The following is a 23,156-nucleotide window of genomic DNA, read 5'->3' as shown; positions in this document are numbered from 1 at the left end:
CTTTTTGAATTATAATGATAATTATAAATGAGTTTGACCACCACTAGATATAAATAATTACAATAAATATGTAAAAGCATAATAATCCTTGCGTAAGCGAATTTTAACGGGATCAAAATATACATATATTTTTTAGTCAGATTGTTTTTCGTTAATTGTATTACGACCACTCAGAAAATCCATTCTCGGAAAGAGTGAAAGTTGGCAGGTATGAAATATAGTAAGAAATTTAAAGTTTCTATAATTTTGAATATAAAATTTTATTAACCCTTATCGATATTTTAAATATCAGTAAAACTTATTATCTTAGTTTTCAATTCTCTAAACTATCATATTCCCCTCTTAAACTATAAGGATTCCAAAGGAAAATAAAATATATGAAAATGAAAATGATTGCAATTTTCAACAGTTTAGCTTTCTTTTTTAAACAAAGCAAAGGTATGAAAGAAAACTTATCAATTAGAAAATATTAAGTTATTGTTATCGAAATAATCATTTGTATTATTATCTACTTAAAAATAACAGTCGATACTCGACAGATTAAAAACAATAAAACTATATGATACTGTTATCATTAATTTCTATGAAAATCTCCATTATTTTTATTGTCAATTCCGTTGAGGCTTTGAACTAACCAGTTTTAAAAAAGGCTTAAATCTTTCGTTAAATCAGGCGATGCATTCTGATTAAAACGCATCAAATGTAACCCGAAGTTAAGAATGTTTAAATTACATTTTTCAAATATTATTTGCATTTTATGTGTTTTGCATTGCGTAGCTGAACTATTCAAGAATCTCAAATCCCTGATCATGAATTTGCTGAGGAGTACGCCTCAGACGAGGATTTTGTTAAACTTCAAAATATGTTTGAAATAAACGAAGGTGGAAATGCAGGTACGTAATAAATTATTATATTCCTTAAGAACACGGATAACCAAATTAATTAGTGATATTCCTTAAGAACACGGATAACCAAATTAATTAGTGATAAACCTATAAATAAAAAAGGCTAAAAAATCTTTGCGGTCATACAGAAAAGTTAGCTGATTTAAGATTTTCTATCCCCGCAGTGAGCCAAATGTTTTAAATAAATTATTTCCAATTTTTTCTCGGGTAAGTACTCTTTATAACTAGCGATAAGTTTAGAAACTTTCGATTATATTTAAATTAAAACTATTATTTATAATTTTTTTAGTCATTCGTTTGATTTTGCTGAATTATTTCAATTAAAATGCTGATGGTATAAAAATGGCATTTTTTAAAAGAAATAATATTTCTATTACCATATATTGAACAAATTATGAAAGGGGCAAGTATATATTAAATATTGCATTAGTAGTTTCTATCGCGCTTTATAAATCAAAACAAAATTACTAAATTTATATGTTTCCCTAATATATTAATATTCTTAAAATCTTTAAATGTGTTTCCCTAGTAACAATTTTCAACATTTCAAAGTTAACTATAATTTTGCTAATTTTATTTATTTTCAGTTTATGTATATACGCCAAAAACAAACACATAACTGGACTAGATATACGCAGGGGTGATTGTGATCCCAAGTCATAATTCCGGAAAATTTCTTGAGTTAAAAATAAACAAAAAAAAAACACAGTTTAAATTGAAAAAAAATTTAAACAAGGCTTTTTTTTCTTCCCTTTTTCTCAATATTTCTTAGTTTACTTAAAATATAAAATTTTACACATACCTATGATGACCTGGAGAAGTAATCAAAATTTACAAATGTCTTTCTTTATCACAACTATTTACTGATAAAAAATGAATATTAATCATGAATATAAGCTTATAAAGTATCTCCCTGGCTCTCCCTTACAAACAAAAAAATAAACTGTGTTTTTAAGTTCCACCTTTGAAAATTTAATTTCCGGAAACTTCTGTGATCAATGATTTTTTGAAACATCTGGACCTTCGATCTCCGAAAACTTCCGGATCAATGTTAGCGAAAATTCCGGAAATCCGGATTTTTCCGGAGCACAATCAGCCCTGTACACGGATTTAACAGTCGAACATAAAACCCATCAATTTTAATGATAAAACCATGACAAATCTTCATTCTTCTAATTAAATATTTTAAAAATAGTCTTCTAAGGGTCTAGTCTAAGGGTAATAGTCTACGATCACAATTACTTTAATGGATTCTATTTATAAAGTCGGGGTTCAGCCGAAAGGAAGTTGATTATTTAGGGTTCCGTTGCCGGAAAATATTGGGAACTGCTGCCCTATATGATCGACCTTCTGTTGGCAGAAGCCCGACCTTTCATTAATTATTATGAACATATCAATAACGAAAGATCATCAATTATTTTGAAAATATTTAATGATCTAAATTTTATCTATTAGTTTGAGTGAAGAATAAAAATTACTATCATTTTACCAATATTAATCTTAATATTGGTTTTTATGTCAGACATTTGAATACACAGGTTTGTACGCAGCATCTAGTCTAGTTCTTCATTTGGTTTTAGTGTATGCATAACTTGAGACTGAATGACCTGAAACATGAATTGAGTTAAAACAAAACAAGGACGAAAAATAAACAGTGAGAAAGATATTTCTTCAATGTTAAATTTGAGTATTTTTATTCGATGCGAATTATTATGGCAATTTCCTGCAGACGTTTATTCTTTTTCATATTAATTTATTTTCATTAGAAAAGCCATTCATCAAAATTTAAAAAAAAATAACATATTAAATTAATACTTGGTAGTGAATTAAAATGCAAAACTTGTAGAATAAGGATAATTGCTCTCACTCTTTAAAAAGTGTAATTTTTTTAACCCCTTTCTAATTTAAAAGAATAATAACGAGATAACTTTGACTGAGATCAGTTTGGTATACTGGGGATACCTATTCAACGACTGATTCTTAGATGTATGTTTTCATACTTGAAGGTTTAGGGGGAGATTTTTTAGTCACGATAGCTCTTTGAAAAAAGAACCAAGGCGAATGTCCTTGGGAATCATCTGGGCAGCATTTTTATGCCTCATCCGTAGACATACAATGATGCAATAGATAGCAGTTTTTCTGGTTCTGACATCAGATGTATTTTCCTTGATTACTTTGCGGTAGTAATTCAGAAATCGCCTCGGTCAAATTTCCCTTCTTCTCTACTCCTAAAGTAAATTTTTTAAAACTTTACTTTTTTCAACTTTTTCGTTCAAAACTTTCCCCCGCCTTTTAAGTACACGATTAATTTGTTCTTTTTTTTAACAATCTTATATTCTTCACCATAAACATTCTAGGAATTTATGTGATTATAAGTTTTGGAATATCCATTGGAAAGCATAAAGATGCATCGAAAATTAGATTGTTTGATTGAATGTTTCCACATTACTTTTGCCATGTGCAGTCAATAAAATAAAAAAAAACATATTTTCATTTTGTAAAGCTCTTTGGTATTATCTTACAGAAATCTCTTAAAATATGTATAACAGCAGGATGGTTCGTTTTTCTTTGGAGCCCAGAATATTTCCATACCATTCAATAATCCAGAAAAATTATTTTGGCAGACATCTATATCATTTTCTTACCAAATTTTAAATCCTGTTGTTTCATGTACCAGATCTCATTACGATGCAGTACAGTCTAGGCAATATTTACTAAATTAATATTAATTACTGCAATTATTTTTAGGTTTATCGGAGAGTTAAACTTAAACTGTATAAAACATGTGGGCACCTGAGGCCGCTTGCGGACCTTTTCCCATTCATCATTAGCTTGATCTTTGTGGTGCTTCGATGAGGTTGTGGAATGCGAATGAAGTGAAGGAGTATTCATGTGGATCATTGAGGTTCTGACTGTGTAGTAGGTTGAACGTAATCACCCAACTAAATTGATCGTATGCAGTAGGGTGATAAGACTATATTGTTAAAGTATGGACATCAGCTAAACTGATATGATGAAAATGAGATTATATATATGCGCTATTGATGTCGGGAATATGATGCATCACTGCAATAGTATGCTGCTATTGGTCTGATGTTCTTGTTTTCAGTTAAATTTTAAAATAGAAATATTTCATTGAAAATTGCTGTAGAGCAAGAGGGGGCTTTTTCGTAGAATTTTATATTTAATTTAGCTATATGTTTGTCTATTGCATCTATTTTGAGGTCATGGTGTATTGCATCATTTCTTACAAACCATCTGGCTCTTGTTATCATTCTTAATATTTTTTTTTGCCAGACTATTAATTTATTTAGCTGAGTTTGTGTTATATTTGTCAAGACTGGTGAAGCATATGTAAGGATGGGGCGGATTATGGTTAAATAGAGCAATCTTTTGAGTTTTAGTGCCATGTTGGATTTATATAGTACATGGAGTTTACTGCGTGCTTTTGATGTGATCATTAAAGTTGAATTTGCTATTAAGGATGAGTCCAAGGTATTTGGCTTTGTCAACTATTGGTATTGTTTCATTAAATAGAATTAACTTGTTTTGTGGTAGTATTTCTTCTTTTTATTTCGAATGATTCAAAGTTGTGATTTTTGGCCGTTTACTTGAAATTTCCACTCTAGGCACCACTTTTCTATGTCTTGTATCTTTTCTTGTAGTTAATTGTGGGCTATGTTTGGATTTTATTATTATCCCGGGATCATCAGCATAGAGAGTAGTTATGCTATTGTAGTCTTGTCTATCGATTGGAAAATCATATGTGTAAAGAATATATAAGATTGGGCCTAGTATACTTTCTTGTGGGACTAAAGCTTTGATGTTTCTTTTACCACAGAGTTCTGATTTATATTACATAAATGCAAAATGTTCTTTTATAAATGAAATTGGTGGGTTTACTTTAGCCTCCAATTCAGCTATAATGTTCCAGATAGAGACGCAGCATATACAGAGATGCCAACTTGCTCAGTGCAGCGGATAAATATTTTCGAGATGTAGTCCTTTAAAGTGTGATCCTTGGTTTAATAAATTCGATTTATAGGATTTACACACCACTACTTTTAAATAATTTAAGGGCTTATGTGATGCGTCACTTTCATACATTTAAGCCTCCCACGTTGACCATCAAACTAAATTCAACCACACATAGTTTAGAGCAAGCTGCTCCTTATAATTTTCATTAGTTTTATTTACTCAAGCAAGGCGCTTGAACTCTAATAACAGCCACCACACAGTCTGCTGATCTCATAAAGTTTCACTATAACTATTTAAATAAGCATGAGGGATGCGATAGGGGCCGCTGTGCGGCCCAGGTGCGTAGTTCAGTAAATTAAAGAAGAAGACAATTAAGCCTATTTTAATATATTATTATATCTATTTTACTTATTAATTTACTACATCTACTGTGCATCACAGTATGCAATTACAGCTGCCAACAGCATACCTGCCAACTTTTAATCCCTTCCATTATCATTTTTCCCAGTGGTATTAAAATGAAATTAAAACTTCAATTTTAAGCAAGCAAATACGTTGTATTTGAGAAAACTTAAGTTGACAACCGTGATAGTAACGTATATTAATATATGTGCTTAATTTTTGTAAGAATAGTGGTGATCAAAATCATTTAAAAATTAAGTTTAATAAAGAAAAAATAGTATATATTTACTACCACTTTAAATATGAAAATAAAATCTTCCGGAATATCCGGAAGAGTTGGCAGGTATATAACAGCCTCATATATCTCCAACTTATCTATGCCAACAGTCCCAGTCGCCCGATGGCCGACATCAGATGAAGGAGTGTAGTGCCGGCTGACGTGGGCAGGTATTCCATAAATGCACCGATCAAGTCAAGTACAGTTAAACCGTGTTGAACCTTTTAAAAATTTGTCAAAAGTGACCGAAAATCTGCAAACTTTAAAGAGTTTGTAAATCCAAATTGTTTTTTAAAAATATTTTGTCGATTATGGATCTGTTAGCACCTCTGGCATACATGGTAAAAATGAGCAAATACATACATATTGAAACAGGTCACTCAAGTGTCCATTAGAACTAAGCGGTACGTTTAATTTTTGCTACATACTTACCACATTTCTTATCTTTTGCATCTTTGCATTAAGAGCTCTTTCGCGGACAGAATTTTCTGGTAGACCTAATAAAATTAATGGCCCCGCTTTTGTCAGCTGCAGTCAAAACATTCACACAAATCAACTGAGTTTTTGTCAACCTTTTCTGCTGATCTCAGCAGCAAACCTTTCGCTAGCTATATTCCAGGCGATTTTCAAAGCATTTTCTTTAGTCTCCATTGTAGATTTTGATAATGAATCGAGACTGTCAGGGAATGTTTTTTTCATCCATAAAGAGGGATTCCCATTACCTTTTAAGCCACATTGCGTTTTCCAAATGATAGAAACGAAATTCTAACAAGTTTTGTAATGATAATTCAGAAAAGCAAAAAAATGCTGCAATTTCAAATTACCTTTAAACGTAACAGCTCGCTTCTTGTCGGGTCCAATTTAATGATTGAAATTGTTTATTTGTCGAAGTGGTCAAAGTTGTTGTAAATCCAATCGACTAAGTTAAAATTCATGTTTTAAAATACTTTTGTTACTACGTCAAATATTTAAGGGGAAAAACGTGAAAAAAAGGCTGCAGGGATGCCAACAGGTTCAATTTATGCAAAAGTTTTAATAAATTTATCGTGAATTAACCCTTTGGAATCCGCTTTATTTAAATACCAGTCTAAGGAGAAACAGTCAAAGTAAAATCTGGTAGTAAGCTTTTAAATAAAGATTATTATTTTTTTCAAAGTTTTTCTTCGTCGATTAGTTAGCAAATAAAATTTAATACCTTCAAACATTTTCATTTGAATGACTGGGCAGTTATCAAAACATAGCATCATACCTTTGGCACCACTGTTTATTATTCAAAATAGTAAATGCATGATGAGACTCACTCCTCAAATGATGCCGAAGGGTTAAATAGTGAAACATGTAAAATAAGGATAATAACTCATATTCATTAAAACTCTCTAATTACGGTACAATACAACGACATAACTACAAAAATGTTGCATTTTATGGAAAACTACAGTATGAAATAACTACAATAGTAGTCTTAGTATTGTTCCGAGCCTGGGTACCTAAACCGCGTATTTCATATCATTTTATGAATTTTTTATATGTATTGATGAAAAAATGATTTATAATGAAAAATACTCATTTATAAAGAACTTAAAATACCATTATAAAACATTTTTATACCAAGCGGAGCAAGTTGGCCTCTCTGTTATCCTCTACTTTTTAAGATCAAAAATTCAAATCCCGCGAAAAAACGGTATGTTTATTCAGAGAAAGTATGTTTTTGTATCTTATTTCGTAACTTATAGTATTGTGTGCTCTAATTAGTTAGAATATTTTAGAATGAGACCTATAGGAACCTTATAGGGATAATTCTTATAGGACTCGTAAAGGGGTTCATCAAGCTTTAAAATTTATTATAATAAAAATTAAGTTGAATTGCTAAGAATAATACATCCAGGATCAAATTAGTGTTATTTTAATTGGCTTTTTATTATTTTCAATAGATTAAATATAGTTTCGTATTACTCGTCTTCACTAACTCAGGGTCAAAGATCTAATATGGAATAAAATATTACGAAATAAAAAACGATAATGGGGTTTTATTAAGGTAACACTTTTATACTTACTCTATACTAAGTAGTACTTCATCTATACTGCGTAAACAATATTTCTTTTAGAAAAAAAAAAGAATTGAAACATTTTACAATGAATGCTAAACTATTTTCAGAATATGAAAGATCTTGCTAGAAGTTTTTAAAAATGGTGACAGTTTTAATCATACAAATGTCAGAACTGGAAAAATGAGAAGAGGAAGTTAATAACAAAATGAAGATAAAACAAAGGAAAATTACAGACATTAGAAAAAAGGGAGAAAAAGAAAAATAATAATAAAAAAATAACAAACAACTGGGGAAAAAAAGAATAATTTTTTTAAAAAAAAAATCTGGAAAATAATTTCATCAGTTTACACTATTATATCCGCAAAAAAGAGTGCTTTCTGATATTGTATCAATATAGCCAAAGCAAAGTATATCAATTCAAATGTGTGAGTATACAAATATAACAATAAAATTCCACACTATTGTATTGATATATTTTGCTTTGGCTATATTGATACAATATCAGAAAGTACTCTTTTTTGCGGATATATGCGTGTAGGCTGATGAAAAGATTGTATCTTTTGTTTTCCAGATTTTTTAAAAAAAAAAAATTATTCTTTTTTTCCCCCAGTTGTTTGTTATTTTTTTATTATTATTTTTCATTTCCCCTTTATTTCATATGTCTGTAATTTTCCTTTGTTTCATCTTCATTTTGAACTTATCTTATGAGTTCTGTTTACTTGCAGCTTATGCGCAATAAATGAAACTTATAGTTTTTCTTAATTTTTTTCGTGTTTTTTTGCATTTATTTTGCTGTATATATATAAACATATATATAAGTTCAAAATGTCGAGAAAACATGGAAAAAAGTACAGAACAATTAAAAAAAGAGGGAAATTATTAATAATAATATATATATATACAGAAACTTAGAAGCAGTTTGTTCTTCTCATTTCTAGCAGCTGATGGCTGCAGTCCAAATCCATGTCAAAATAATCAGAGATGTGAAGCAAAATCAGGAGGTAAATATAAATGCAGTTGCAAATTGCCATTCAAAGGAGATCTTTGCGAAAAATGTAAGTTTATTAAAATTAGTTGCTTATTAAAATGTTTATTAAAGATGTGATGTTTTTAAAATATAAATTATTTAACAGCTCCTTGTAATCCAAATCCATGCAAAAATGACGGGAATTGCAGTATTTCTTTTCTTAGCGCAAAATGTAGTTGCTTGCCGGGATATAAAGGAGACAAATGCACTGGAGGTAATTTATAGTTATTGTTTTGATTGGCAGAAATAGAACACCAAAAATTATTTTCCTGCTGTTTTAAATTTAACTAGATATAATCGCTATATGTAATTTTAAAAAGTAATACATTGCACTAATATGTAATCAGTGTAATTTTAAACACTACGAAATATAAGTGTTAGTAATTATTTCAATGGCATATTAACTTATATATAATTGAAAAATGAAATAAATGTTGTTAAGTGAAATTCATCATCATTTTCAATATCAATTATTTAAATCAGAAAATGTAACTGTTTTTCATAATGGTTCAGGATTCACAGCTACCGGACAAAATAATCCGAATACTTTTATACAAACTGTATAAAATGTCAGTGATTTTTATTTAAACAACAAATGTTTCGGAAGATGGCAAAATTACATTAATAATTTTACACTGTAAAACTGACTGTTGACACATTTTGAAAGTTCATACTTAAAAATTGTAGAAATAGTGTTCTTTTTATCCATGCAAAATTTGCATCAGCAAAAATGAGATAAAAGCTTCTTTACTTTTTTTCAATACCCTTACAAATCAAAAAGCATTCTTGTCCAATTATCGCAATTCTTTTGAATGATTTAAAATTTCTTGGCATCAAAGCTTAAAAGAACTATTAACTTCCTTTTTTCAATTTTGTTGACGTATATTTTTTATTGGTAAATAGCACATCATTCTTTAAAGTATTATCTTTCAAATTGTGCCAACAGTTTTGCTATGAAAAATCTTCTAAAACATTTGCTGCTGCTGCAAAAAAAAAAAAAAATACATAAATTTATTGAAGTGTCATTATTTTGTCATGTACGTATAGCCTCCGCATAGAGAGCATCAAGTGACTCGAACAGATTAGCGTGATTACGTGCTTGAGTCCGAAGGAAACCGAAAATGAGTAGTTCATCTATATTATAAGTCGATGAAACAAACTTTAATAGCAGTCTTAAAATACTGCTTTATTATTATATTTTATTATTTATTGATATTTGTGTTGTTTTAATGAATACGAAATATTTAATAAGTGCATAAAACCTATTGACGTTAAAATATTAAAAATTGAGCATTTCTTTTAATAAATCTCTACACGTCAGAAAAAGCATCTGGTAGGAATGTTTCGCGTGATATAAAATCTGAAACAATAACTTGCCCCAAAAATAATTCACTTAATTTAAGGACATGAGGATTTTTAAGGATATAAGGAAATTTATGGACACAAGAGCTGGATGTTATGTTTAATCAAATTCAAAATAAACTTGCACTTGAAACTATGTCTGACCTCACAATGGTATAATGTCATTAAAGAACTCCGTAGTACTTGCATTTAATAGAAAAGATATCCAATAGTGTGTTGGTCAAAAATATCGTTGACCTTCAGATCTTGAGACCTTCAGCAGTAGTGTAGAAAATGTTTTATCTAACATGATTAAGAAGTATGCTATATAAATGAACTAAAATTAGATCATGTCAGTAAAACTGCTAATATTATCAAACATTTAACCGGAATGGATTAAAAATTCCCACGATTTCAAAATCATTTGGTTACATCATCTTATATGCATCGATTTAAATTACTTCTATACAGTTAAGGAAAAAATTCTTATATGTTTAATTTATTAAAATAGTAATGTATTACTCTTGGAGTTTCTCTAGGAGTTTCTGGTTAAAAATATAAAGCATAAATGATACAAATATTTATTTTAAATAGTTATATTAATAAGGTTAATCTATTTAGTTTATCTTAAAATAATTTTTATAATATGCATTATATTTGTTAAGGTTACAGTAATAAAAAAATCCGGTTATTATTAATACTGAGCAATTTAAAAATAATAATAACGGCTTTTTTTGGTCAAAGTAAGGAATATCACAAATTATTCACTTTAACCATTTATTAATCATAAACGATTGGGTTTGGTAAATGTGATTAAACGGTTCATATAGCATTAAGACATGGGTGTGCCTCTTTCAATATGTATTATGGTTGAATTGATAAATCCGGTTATTATAATACTAACTGGTCAAAATTAACAATAACCGCTTCTCTTGATTAAAGTGAGAAATAAAAAAGGGCGATTTCCGTATCGTGTTCTGTGGCAGAATAATCGTCAAGTCTTGGCAACTTCCCGCGATAAACTAAGAAATAATAATAAGGATGACTTCACAGAAAGAGACCAACTCGAAAGGTATAAATCATAGCCCCACTTCCTGATAAACATCAGTATGTCCTTTTTTTCCCAATAATTTTTCCACTTTAAAATCAATTTGACGCTATAGCGATTATAGTTGGCATGGCAGATCACGATACGGAAATATCTCCAATAAAAACGCGAAAGAATGACATTGACTAAACTTCATTGGTTATTATTAATAATAAGCTGTTATTGTGATAAATTCGCTTAAAGTATTCACTTTAATCGGCTTATTTGGTTATTATTAATATTGCCCGGTAAGTATTAATAATAACTGACTATTAATACTAACATTGACGTCGACCGGAGTGACTTCACATTGACCGGAACTTATAATAACTTATAGAGAAAGAAATTCTTCATGTCTGAAAGTTGAATCATAATCACCTTATAGCGCTTTACTTTTCTGTTTCTCTTCAGCTGAATGTGGTCGCGATGTCTGCAAAAATGGTGGTACCTGTAAAATGGTAAACAACAAGATCAGCTGCGGTTGTGTTTCACCCTACAGTGGTCCATACTGTGAAACTAAAAAAGGTAAATCGCAGCTCGTATATTTTTTCTAACTGCAAGTAAGTAACAGTCAAATATAATTAAATAGCCAAACAGGAAAGTATGACTTAAGTAATTCTTATGAAATGTATCCTTTGTTAACTGGAAGAAATGCTTTGCTTTTACTGTTAAATAACAGAATGGTATTTAGGTATGACGATATGAATGACGTGGTATTTCCTTTCATTTAATGGCTTTTGAGATAATAATTAAATTCTCTCTCTATTTATCTGTAAATACTGCACACCTAAATCAAAATTGATGGGTAACAATTTCCAAACAAGCAGTTATTCAATGCAAGAAAAAAAAAACGTTATTAGAATAAACGATCTTTTACTTCAAATATTCTATATAGAGATCAGTATAGCTTTGACGGACAGAAATGGGTAACGATTTCCAAACAAGCAGTTAATCAATGCAAAAGAAATGTTATCAGGATAAATTATCTCTTATTTCAAATGTGCTATATAGAGATCACTATAGCTTTACTGGATAGGAATGGGTAATGATTTCCAACTACGCAGTTAGTCAATGCAAAAGAAATGTTATATAATATCGAAAGTACCATCATTTCATAAATATTGAAAAATACAGATACTCGTTAAACACCGAAAAATACAGACAATCTTATAAATACCGATACTGGAGAAATAACGAATATTTCTTGACAATGAATTTCACTTCCTTGCAGAAGAAAAAAGAGAATCTTTTACCGTCACATAGTCAGGGGTGAAAGCGAGACGGAAACGAGGAAAGGCTGGTAGTAAAACCTTTCCAGTTATAGCTAGTTTTGGGGAGGAGTTTACTTATTCCTTTTTTAAATTTTTCAACAATATCTACTTTATCTTCCAAAAGAAGCAGTTTTATATGTATGCCAGAATTATAAAAGAAATCTTGATAGTTACAGATATTTCATTTTTTTCGAAAAAAATGCTGGAATGAAATGTTTTACGTACCAGGTTTTTCTCTTTTCCGTCTTGTTATATAAGGGCTTTCACCCCTGCACATAGTGTTTCACTTTTCAAGGTTTGCTTAGATTGGCGTCATTTCTTTTGTTGGCGGTACAATCATTATATTGGCGGATTTATCTCTTCTAAAATATTTAGAACAAAACAGAAAAAGAAGTTTAATAAGTTAAGAAGTCACTAAGTTTATTGAAAAATTAATTATTTCTTGGAATTGTTCATTTATATTTCGAATTCATTTGATTCATTTTAATGAACAATTTGACTTACTTGATAAGCTGTTAGAAGAAAGTACTAATTTATTTAGTAAGAAAAAAAAACTGAGTTTTACATTTTAATGGTGGCACATATATCAAATGAATATTTGTGAAACATCTCTTATTTTTAAATTTCTATTTCAATTTTATTTTAATCTTTCTAAATATTTATTTACTGTTTCTTGGTTTTACATAATACTTCATTAAATGTTTTAATTATTTCATAACTTTAAGTGTTGATTTGATTATAAATAAGTTATGCTTTCAATTTTGTACAGTTTTCCGATTTTAGCAAAATACTTAGAAAAATTTTTTGTTAGATTTGATATTTTACTTGATCCCTAAAAATTTGTTAATTGTTAAAATGGAGGTGATGCTGGACTATAGGGCCTTAGAGGCTTATAAATAATGGCAAACCTCTTCTGAACAATATTTTTGATAATCATGTTTCATAGAATTTGAAATGTTGAATATGAATATTTTACTCACTTTAGAGTTATAATCATTGATTCCTACATGTGATTATTAAATGTATTCAAACTTCAAAATGTTTTGATCTTATATATTTAAATCTTAGTTTATAATGTTAACTGAAAATTTTAAATAATTATATTTATCATTCTTTGATATAAATAGAGTATGCGTCTCAAGTTTTCTGCGATTTCCTCACTTCTCACACTCTACCCCTCTCCATTTCCATAGTTTTCGCAAATCTTGCTTTTTTGTACGTTTCAGTGAGAATTTTAAAAACACTTGAGTAGATAAAGAGTTGCCGAAACCATTGAAATGGATAGGGGGGAAAGTTTGGGTAGGGAAGGAATTGTGAAACCTTGAGACGCCTATCGAATAAACAAAGAATATAATAAGTTGTCAATATTTAATTACCTTCCTTCGATAATTACTTTTTACAGAAGTTATGGCATTAACTGATATATGAACAGAAGTTTGGATATTGTTATTGTGAGAATTGCGTCTTATTGTGGAAAGATCTTAAAAAATGTTCTGTAATCCGTAAGCTATCACAAAAGCAAATTATCAAAATAAAATTATTCTATAAAATATGCTTACGGATACAATATCTTTTAATCTTTAGCGCGTGTCGTGTATTTATCATAGTCACGTATTGTTCAATCATTGGCAAAACACTTTTCATGTAAGTAATTGTTTTAAAAGTGTCGCATGTTTAACTACCAATTTCAAGTTTAACCATATAATGTACAATTTTGTAAAATCCAGTACATCAAATAAAACTAAATTCTGCAAAATTACTAGCTGGAAAATTGATTACAACGTTTGAAATGAGACTTAATTAAAACTCATTATAAATATATTCATTTTTTATGGTTTAGCATTCTGTATTTTGGCAGTGGTAGTTCAGTGGTTAGAGCATCGGGCTATAGAGCTCTGAACAGTACCATGGATACCGAGATCTAGAGGAAATTCCTTTTCCCTTCAGATCTGTCAGCAGCCATTCTTATTTTTAAGATGAAATTTTAAACAGGAAAACCAAAACAAACAGTGTAGTATGGTTACTCATACCTGCCAACTTTCACTCTTTCCGAGAATGGATTTTCAGAGTGGTTGTAAAACAATAAACAAGAAACAATCTGACTTAAAAATATATTTATATTTTGATCCCGTTGAAATTTGCTCGCGTAGGGATTATTTTGCTTTCATATATTTATTTTAATTATTCATATGTAGTGGTGGTCAAACTCCTTTACAATTATCATTATAATTCAAAAAGTTAATTGGAATAACCTGAGTATTGCTACCACTTTAAATATGAAAATAAAATCTTCTGCAAAATCCGGAAACGTTGGCAGCTATGACGGTTACTTATTCAATGCTCATTAAAATATATTTGTATTTATGTTTAAGGTTTACAATTATATATACTATATATATTTAAGATGAAATGACATTTTATTATTTAGTATGAATGTGGTTCGTTCATGATTGGAAATCGTATATTAATTTCTTAATAATGAAACTGTTTTGTGAAAAATTGTAATGATAAATTTTGATGCAACTTATTGAACTTAGTGAAAGCTCCCACATCCTGCAATCCTAATCCGTGCAAAAATGGTGGAACATGCATAAAAACTGGAAATTCATATTCCTGTCGCTGTAAGTCAAAATTCGGAGGAGACACTTGTCAGTGGAAAGGTAATATCTTTGAGTACTAAAAAATACCCGGGACAGTAAATACAGGCATAAATTTGCTGTTACTCCAGTTATTTCGAAGAAAAGGTCTTCAAAAATATGCTTTAATAAAAGATAATTGCATTTTGTTTGATCTCTTTTTAAATTAAATTTTGTGAAATGGTATTCTCAAATTGTATTTCTAATGTAAACAGAGCCAATTTAAAATAAGCACAAACTTATCTAAAGAATGGATACTATATTTTAAATGAATATTTTAAAGCTTGTTATGTATTTAGCCTTAATTTATAAGGAAGCAACTATCATTTTGAAAACTTCTTTCCTTTTAGAGGCATTTTGGAAAAATGTTTAATATTTTAACTTTCATTCATCCAGCATAGATTATAAAGATCTTTTTATTATGTGCCTTATAATCCTATGTATTGATACTTCATCTTTTATCTATTTGCTGTGATTCTATGAGAGAAGATGAAGTGTTTTAAATTAAAATGTTCTTTTGATTAAAATGGATTTTTTTCAAAATGATTGATTGAAATTGATTTTTATGAATTATATTGAAAATATTGTTATAAATCAGGAAAATAGTGAAATTTTCTATAAAAATTATTGAAATTTTATAACTTTTTTGTTCAAACAGTTTGAAAAAAGGATTTTTTTAAGCAATTTAAAAAAAAAAACATATTTTGAAAGCAATTAATAAAATTATGCAGTTATTTTGAGCAAAATAACATGACGAGAAAAGACATTAGAAGATACGTATCGTCAAAGCTTTGAAAAAAGATATAACATTGATTAAAAAACTAAAATATTTTTTTTAACGTAAACTGAGCTATTTTTATTTAAAAAAAATTCTAATTTTTGTAATAAACTAAACGATTTTTTCAGTTTTTTTTTACTTAATTTAATAATTTAATCATAATCATATATTTTACCAAAATAATTAAATTTATTTAAGCAATCTACAAAGAATTTTCGGTTAAATTCGAAGAGCGAAGTAGATAAACCAGGTAAGTGATACTTTCACTGTATCGGGGTAAGAAGAAAAAAAAAGTGGGATCCAAACTAGTTTGTTTTAGATTTGTTAGAGAGCAGACCGATAATTCTTGGCTTTATTTTATTTACCACCTCGAAATTTGAAATAAAATTCATGCAAGTATATTCAAAATTAACTAGGATTAATTGTATTAAAATGGAAGAAAAACTATTTCTGTTACATTAAACATACCCATATTAATGGCGATCAATTTATGTTACTTTACCTTAATACCACTGAAAATGAAGTTTACTTTTTTCACCCATTAAGTTATTCATTTCAGTTTGATTTAATATTACCTAAGAGTTCACAATAAATCAATATTTCAAACTGTTTGTAACGATGAAGTCTAAAATGTGGACAGGTGTGATAGTATTCCAAATAAAGTAATGAAAGCAACACTAGCTGTCAAGCCAAAATAGGAAGGTAAAAAAAAGTTTCATGACAGACAGAAAATATAGGAACTAGTTCATATGAGAGCATTTGAAGTGAATATAAAGTCCTGTTTTGATGCGTGCGTCTAGAACAAAAGAAGGCAAAATAGTACGAGTTTTAGTTATAGAAGATAATTGCACTGTTCCTTTGCACAGCCATAATGTTCTAAATATGTCACCAGTGGTAAGTCTCTTATTTCCTCAAAATATTTTATTAACAGGAACAATGGTCTCACTGGAGATCATTGCTTAGCTTGGCTGTCAGATCCGATGTTGTTGTACTTTCTTACGTTAAATTTTATACCATTTGCTTACAGACGTTTGTCCTGTACAGTGTACTTAATCATTCGATGAGGCATACATCCGTATTAAGGTCGCCTTAAGTCCCTAAAAACCATATGAGTATATATGTTTTTTTTTTTTGCTTTTTGGACGCATCTTAGAGACAATTCTACCATTTATGAATGTCATAATTTCAGACTTTTGACAACGTAAAACTCAGATAAAAAACATCACACTGTTATAGTAATGATTGGTAAGGTGATTCTTGGTACCTTTAATAACAACCCCGAATTTCAGTAACTTACACTAGTTTGATTTTTTTTAAATTTCTAAAAAATGGATTTAGGGTAAAATGGCACCAAGAGTTATCTTGCAAAGTTAGATTTTTCTTTTAAATTTCTTAAAAATTGGCTTTACAGTAAATGGACACCAAGATTTATTTTAACAAAAATTATAAGAACTGTTGATCTTTTTGAACTGAGTTCCATATATTAAAAGTCTGATGTCTAAAAAGTGTAATAGCCCTTCATAACGACTTAACAGCTATTTTGAATGTTCTTACATACTTACATATGAATGTGCTTACATTAGCTGGACGCAATCTGCTGTTTATTTATTACATACAAGGACGTTTTTTCTTTCAAAAATATTCCATCTTGGCCAGACTTTGTGTTTACTTTTAATGCTTTCATACGAACTCGTTAATTATCTATACACAAACATCGGTGAAGTCTTTTTTTCTTAATAGTAATAGAATAGTGAACAGCTATTGGTGCTGTGTTTCTGAAGCTACCAATAACGTTACTTTGTCTACAGAATATTTTCAAGGAAAGTAATACTTTCACAGTGAACTCATTATTTCAGATGCCTGTTACAATAAGCAATATTGTCAAAATGGAGGTACATGCCGCACAACTGGAGTTAATAGTTATAAATGTGATTGCTTACCTTCATATTCTGGACGAAAATGTGAAATCAAAGGTTGTATTTATGATGTAATTTATTGCTAATTATTACTTTCCATTTAATAGGCGAACATCAAAGGTTTACCCAAACTGTATTTGTTTGCAATATTATTTGATACAAATCATATTTAAATATTATCTTTATTACATTTTAAAAAGCACTATTAGGGTAATTATCTTTTAATAAATATAAGTGTTAATTTTGCTCCTAAAATTTAACTGGACCATAATCATCCAATATATATTTAAGTGCAAGATTTATTGATACAAATTAATTTTTTATTTTATTAGTATCACATTTTACAATGCCCTATACGTTTCAAATGCAATAGCTTTTTCAATTTTGTCAATTGATATTTCATAAAATTATATTTTAATAAGTACATGCATTAATTTTGTTTTCAAAATTAGAGTAAGAAATGCTCTTCAAATCTGTATTCCTAGGCAATATCGATTGATTCAAATTATATATTTAGTTTATTTGTATCACTATGCACTTTTACGTTATAAATGTAATAAACATTTTCATTTTATATAATTATATTTTCATAGATATATGGTATAATTTTCGATCTACACTTAAGTTGATGGTATATGCTCTTCAGATTCGTATTTGTGTGCAAAATTGTTTGATGCAAATTATAATTTTATTTTATTTGTATCACAATGCACTATTACGTTACAAATGTAATATTCAATTTTGTTTTTATTGTTAAGTTTTAAAAAGTATATGCCTTGACTTTGCTTCTACATTTAAGCTGGACCATGCTTTTCAAATCTGTCCTTGTGTGCAATATTGTTGAAAAAAATTACATTTTTTAATTTGTATAGCATTTTACATTGATTGAGAACGTTATAAATCAAATAGGCATTTGTATTTCATCTAATTATTTTTAATAAGTAGATTCATAAATTTTACTTCTGCTATTACTCTGCACCATGATCATCAAAACTGTATTCGTGTGCATTATAGTTTGATAATTTTTTATTATTAAAGTATTGCACTGTTATTTAATAAATCTAATAGAAATTTTAGACAATTATCTTTTAAAACGTACATAACTTGATTTTTCTTCTGTAATCAAGCTGGACCCTGTTCATCCAATCCTTGTCAAAATGGTGGAACCTGCAAAGAAAATAAAAGTGCTTACAACTGTACCTGCCCAGTTCAATACACAGGGAACAATTGCGAATTAAAAGGTAAAAATTGTTCATCAAACATAATTAAGTGCATACCAGTCAACTTTCTCTCTTTCCGAGAATAAAATTTCCAAGAAGAAATAAAACAATTACCGAAAGACAAGCCTATTTAAAAATATATTTATATTTTGGCCTGGTTGAAACTCACTACAATACCGATTTAAACATAGGACATGGAGTACCTAGCCCGATTGACCACCACTCTTTTCTTGAAATTAATATAATTAATTGAGGGAAGGGGGGGGGGAAGCTTACTTGCTTAAAATAAAGATACACTTTACTATAAAAACCATTATGCGTTTAAATATCTGCAATCATTAAAGTAGTGGTAGACAAACTCATTTATAATTATTATGGTAATTCACAAAGTTAAAACTGAAACTGCCTTAAAACCGAAACTGATAGTAGAAAGACGCTTCGATGCGGGAAATGATGGGCCGAGATAAGCTGGGTGGTAGGGCGTTGGGCCAACGCCCTAAAGGTCGTGAGTTCGATCCCCACCCACAGAAGACTCTCTGTATAGCACGTTGAAACTGTCTGGTCCCAAATTCCTTCATAACAATCAAGCATCTCACGATATAGTGGGAAAAAAATTCTTCATCTAACATATCTTGGGTATAATAAACATGATCATTTGAATAGCCTAAAATAAAAAAAAGAAACACAAACATTTTTATTTTCTGCAATTTTGAGATTTTTTACGAATTTGTTACATTTTCGAGTTATTTCTGGTATAATCTAACTAAGAAAAAACCCGAAACTATATTAAAATACGAATTGGTGTCATTGTTTCTATATTTTTCATTAAATAAATTAGCCAAAGTTTTATACATTCAAATACTAAAAATATGTACTTGAAAGGCGTGGCTTTCTTTGGTTTATTCTATTTCTATAGTATTTATCTGCATTCATGTCCATTTCAGATGTCTGTTATAATAAACAACTGTGCAAAAATGGTGGTACATGCAGGACAACAAAACCTAATAAGTATAAATGTGACTGCAAACCTCCATATTCTGGTCCAATATGTGACAAAGGTTGTATTTCAATGCTTTTTGTTAAACGCCCAAAAGAGAAGTGTGCACGCGTGAAAGCGTTAGGAATATAATGGGATAGTAGCACCGTTGTTAAAGATTATAAGTAAAGGTATCTAAATTAATTACTCGTGAACACATTAATTCCTTGGAAACAGAGCAATACTCTGTACCACCAATTTTTATCACAAATGAAGAGTGTAAAGCAGAAATTTGTCACTAGATTGCAATTGATTTGTGAAATTCAAAGAGGCAATTTCAAAGCTTAATGAAAAAATTTGTCATTAAGCAGTTGCTGTTTATGATTGCTACTAGAACAGAGAGCAATGCGCAGTAGTACCAATTTTAGTAACAATTGAAGATCTGAATGTGGAAGCTTGTCAAGGAATGCTAGCTGCTTATTAGTAACATTATCTAGGACACACGATTGTGGACAGAACAAATGATTTAAAAGCTTTAGGAAAGACGTACATTAGTATCGAACTTGTGAATTCCCAGTAAATTCATTAAAGATCGTAAGTTAATACTCTTCATTGCTGTTGATTATGATTAGAGGTATAGCTCTTACACGTTTTTATTACCATGAAAAGTTTGTACTACTATCCTTACTGTTATCCCGACGCTATCACAAGTGTTCATTTTTTACTTGGGTAACGTTTATATGAAGTAATTTTTACTTTATTTATACATTTGCTGATTACATATTGATATATTGCTTGTATTGTTATGATGAACAAACTGGTTTTTGATATCAGTCTTTCATGATGATTTAATACGGCTTCAGATATGACTTTATGTAATTTTAGTATATGCATTAATTTTGCTTCTAAAATCTAGGTAAAACATTCTCTTTAAATCAGTGTTTGCATGCAATATTGATTGATACAAATTATATTTTCATTTTATTTGTATCATCATGCCCAAGTACGTTGCAAATGGACAATGCTCATAAAAATTTTTGTTTCTGTGCAATATTATTTAATACACATTATATTTTTATTTTATTTGTATGACATTTTACTTTGCCCGTATACGTTATAAATGTAATAGGCATTTTTATTTCATATAATAATTTTTAAAAAACATCCGCACAAATTTTGCTTCTGCAATTAATCTGGAACAAGCTCCTCAAATGTGTGAAATATTGTTCGATACAAATTGCATTTTTTTGTATTACAATTCACTATTATATTATAAACGTAATAAACATTTTAATTTTATTCAATTTTTTTGATAAGTATAATCATTAATTTGTATTTACAATTAAGCTGTACCAGGCTCCAATTTATACTTGTGTACAATATTGTATGATACAAATTATGTCTTTATTTTATTTTTATCACATTTTACATTGCACTCTAAGTTACACATTTTTATCTTATATATTTATATATATATGAATCAATTTTGCTTTAATCTGGGACATTCTTTTCAGATCTGTATTTGTGTGCAATATTGTTTGATACAAATTATATTTTTATTTTATTTGTATCACAATGCACTATTACGTAATAAATACATTTTTATTTTTATTGTAATCTTTTAAAAAGTAAATGTCTTGACTTTGCTTCAACAATTAATCTGTACCATGCTTATCATATTTGTGTATGTGTACGATATTGTTTGATACGAATTAAATTTTTATTTAATTTGTTTTACATTTTTCATTGCACTAACACGTTATAAATGGTACAGGCATTTTAATTTTGTCCAATTATTTTTAGTAAGTATATTCATTAATTTTACATCTGCAATTAACTTGGACCATGCTCATCAAACTGCATTCAAGTGCAATATAGTTTGGTAAAAATTATGTTTTTATTTTATTTGTATCATATTGCACTATTATGTCATAAATCTATTAGATATTTTATAAAATTGTCTCTTAAAACTTACATAATTTGATTTTGCCTCTACAATCAAACAGGACCATGTTCTTCCAATCCTTGTCAAAATGGAGGAACCTGCAAAGTAAACATAAATGCTTACAACTGTACTTGCCCAGTTCAATACACAGGAAATAATTGCGAAATGAAAGGTAAAAATTGTCTATGAGACACAATTAAGAGCATACCTTCCAACACTCTTTACGAGAATGAAATTTCTAAGTGGTAGTAAAACATTTAGTGAAAAACAATCTTACTCAGAAATATATTTATATTTTGGCCAAGTTGAAATTTGATACAGTAAGGAGTATTATGCGTTCATATATTTATTATAATTGGTGATGCAGTGGTAGTCAAACAATTATTGAGATTAAAATGTCGAATTAAATAACAAGAGTTTTGCTACAACTTTAAAAATGAATATAGAATCTTCTGGGGAAACTGGAAGTGTTGGTAACTATTAAAAAGGAATTTTTTGAACTAAATAGCACCTTCTCATTTTGTGGCAGAGTTTTTTAAAAGCGAAACTGATTGCAGAAAGACAATACGATGCGGAAAATAATAAATAATGAGCGTTGGGCCCATGTTTAAGAGTTTGTGAGTTTGATCTCCACCACCCGAAGTCTGTCAGTGTAACTGGTACTCGTTAAATCTGTCGGGTAACTGAGTCCTTCATGTTCCCAATGCATTTCATACCTAATGGGTTACTAAATTGGAGATTAATCGTTCTATGGTTTAAGTCAAAATAAAGATCTGTTGATGAATAAATGGATGCATAAATGGGTTCGCCATTCATATATCCACGGCTTACGCTTGTACGGCCAATATTTGTCGATTTTCAAAGCAATTACGCTTGTCGATGCCAATATTTAAGCTAGAGGCGTTGTAAAGGAATACATTTCAGCAATATGCGATGTAAAAAGGATGTCATTTAAGACTTGGAAAATTGTTGAAAATTCCGGTTAAGCTTCATAATGGTCAATAAGAGTAAGGAATTATATAAGGTGTAACAAAACTGATATTCAAAACTGATAGTATTTATAGAACTTACCAAAACAAACACTTTCACTTTGACTGAAAAGCAAAGAGAGTGAAGAGAAGGCGTTTGTTTAAAAATTCGGTTGATTTGCTTTCACCCCTAATTTTTTTCCCACTGGGAAACTCACGATATTGTGAAAAAAATATTCTACGTCCGGTATATCTTATGTATAACAACATGATTATCTAAATACCTAAAATGAAGAAAGAAATGCAACAATTTGTATTTTTTAAATTTTTGACATTTTACTAGTTTGTTAACTTTTTGTGAAATTTCAGTAATGACCAACA

General features: G+C 29.2%; 1 protein-coding gene and 1 long non-coding RNA gene across 19 annotated transcripts in view; one reads left to right on the top strand and one right to left on the bottom strand.

Moving 5' to 3' along the window:
• Positions 1–604: 604 nt before the first annotated feature.
• Positions 605–23,156, top strand: part of LOC147808529 (uncharacterized) — a 148,845-nt gene continuing 126,293 nt past the window's right edge. For 9 of the 18 annotated variants that reach the window (XM_087163296.1, XM_087163284.1, XM_087163291.1 and 6 more), the window contains exons 1-8: positions 605–893; positions 8,549–8,665; positions 8,744–8,851; positions 11,477–11,590; positions 14,874–14,996; positions 17,607–17,723; positions 18,794–18,907; positions 19,831–19,944. In XM_087163296.1, coding sequence (XP_087019422.1) covers positions 863–893; positions 8,549–8,665; positions 8,744–8,851; positions 11,477–11,590; positions 14,874–14,996; positions 17,607–17,723; positions 18,794–18,907; positions 19,831–19,944 — 838 coding nt within the window. In that variant the 5' untranslated portion in view covers positions 605–862. The remainder of the gene's footprint in view (positions 894–8,548; positions 8,666–8,743; positions 8,852–11,476; positions 11,591–14,873; positions 14,997–17,606; positions 17,724–18,793; positions 18,908–19,830; positions 19,945–23,156) is intronic. The other 9 variants (XM_087163288.1, XM_087163285.1, XM_087163292.1 and 6 more) reach the window with 6 other exon arrangements.
• On the bottom strand, positions 18,673–21,930 carry LOC147808530 (uncharacterized). Its single transcript, XR_015433601.1, has 2 exons — positions 21,838–21,930; positions 18,673–18,833 (listed from the first exon to the last, which is right to left on the bottom strand). It is a non-coding gene; the product is annotated as an uncharacterized LOC147808530 (long non-coding RNA).

The sequence above is a fragment of the Parasteatoda tepidariorum genome, chromosome 5 (assembly GCF_982258835.1).
Source record: "Parasteatoda tepidariorum strain Cologne lab strain chromosome 5, Ptep-v5.0, whole genome shotgun sequence".
Classification (NCBI taxonomy): domain Eukaryota; kingdom Metazoa; phylum Arthropoda; class Arachnida; order Araneae; family Theridiidae; genus Parasteatoda; species Parasteatoda tepidariorum.
The sequence above is the reverse complement of the archived record's forward strand: the minus strand, read 5'-3'. Positions and strand labels throughout refer to the sequence as shown.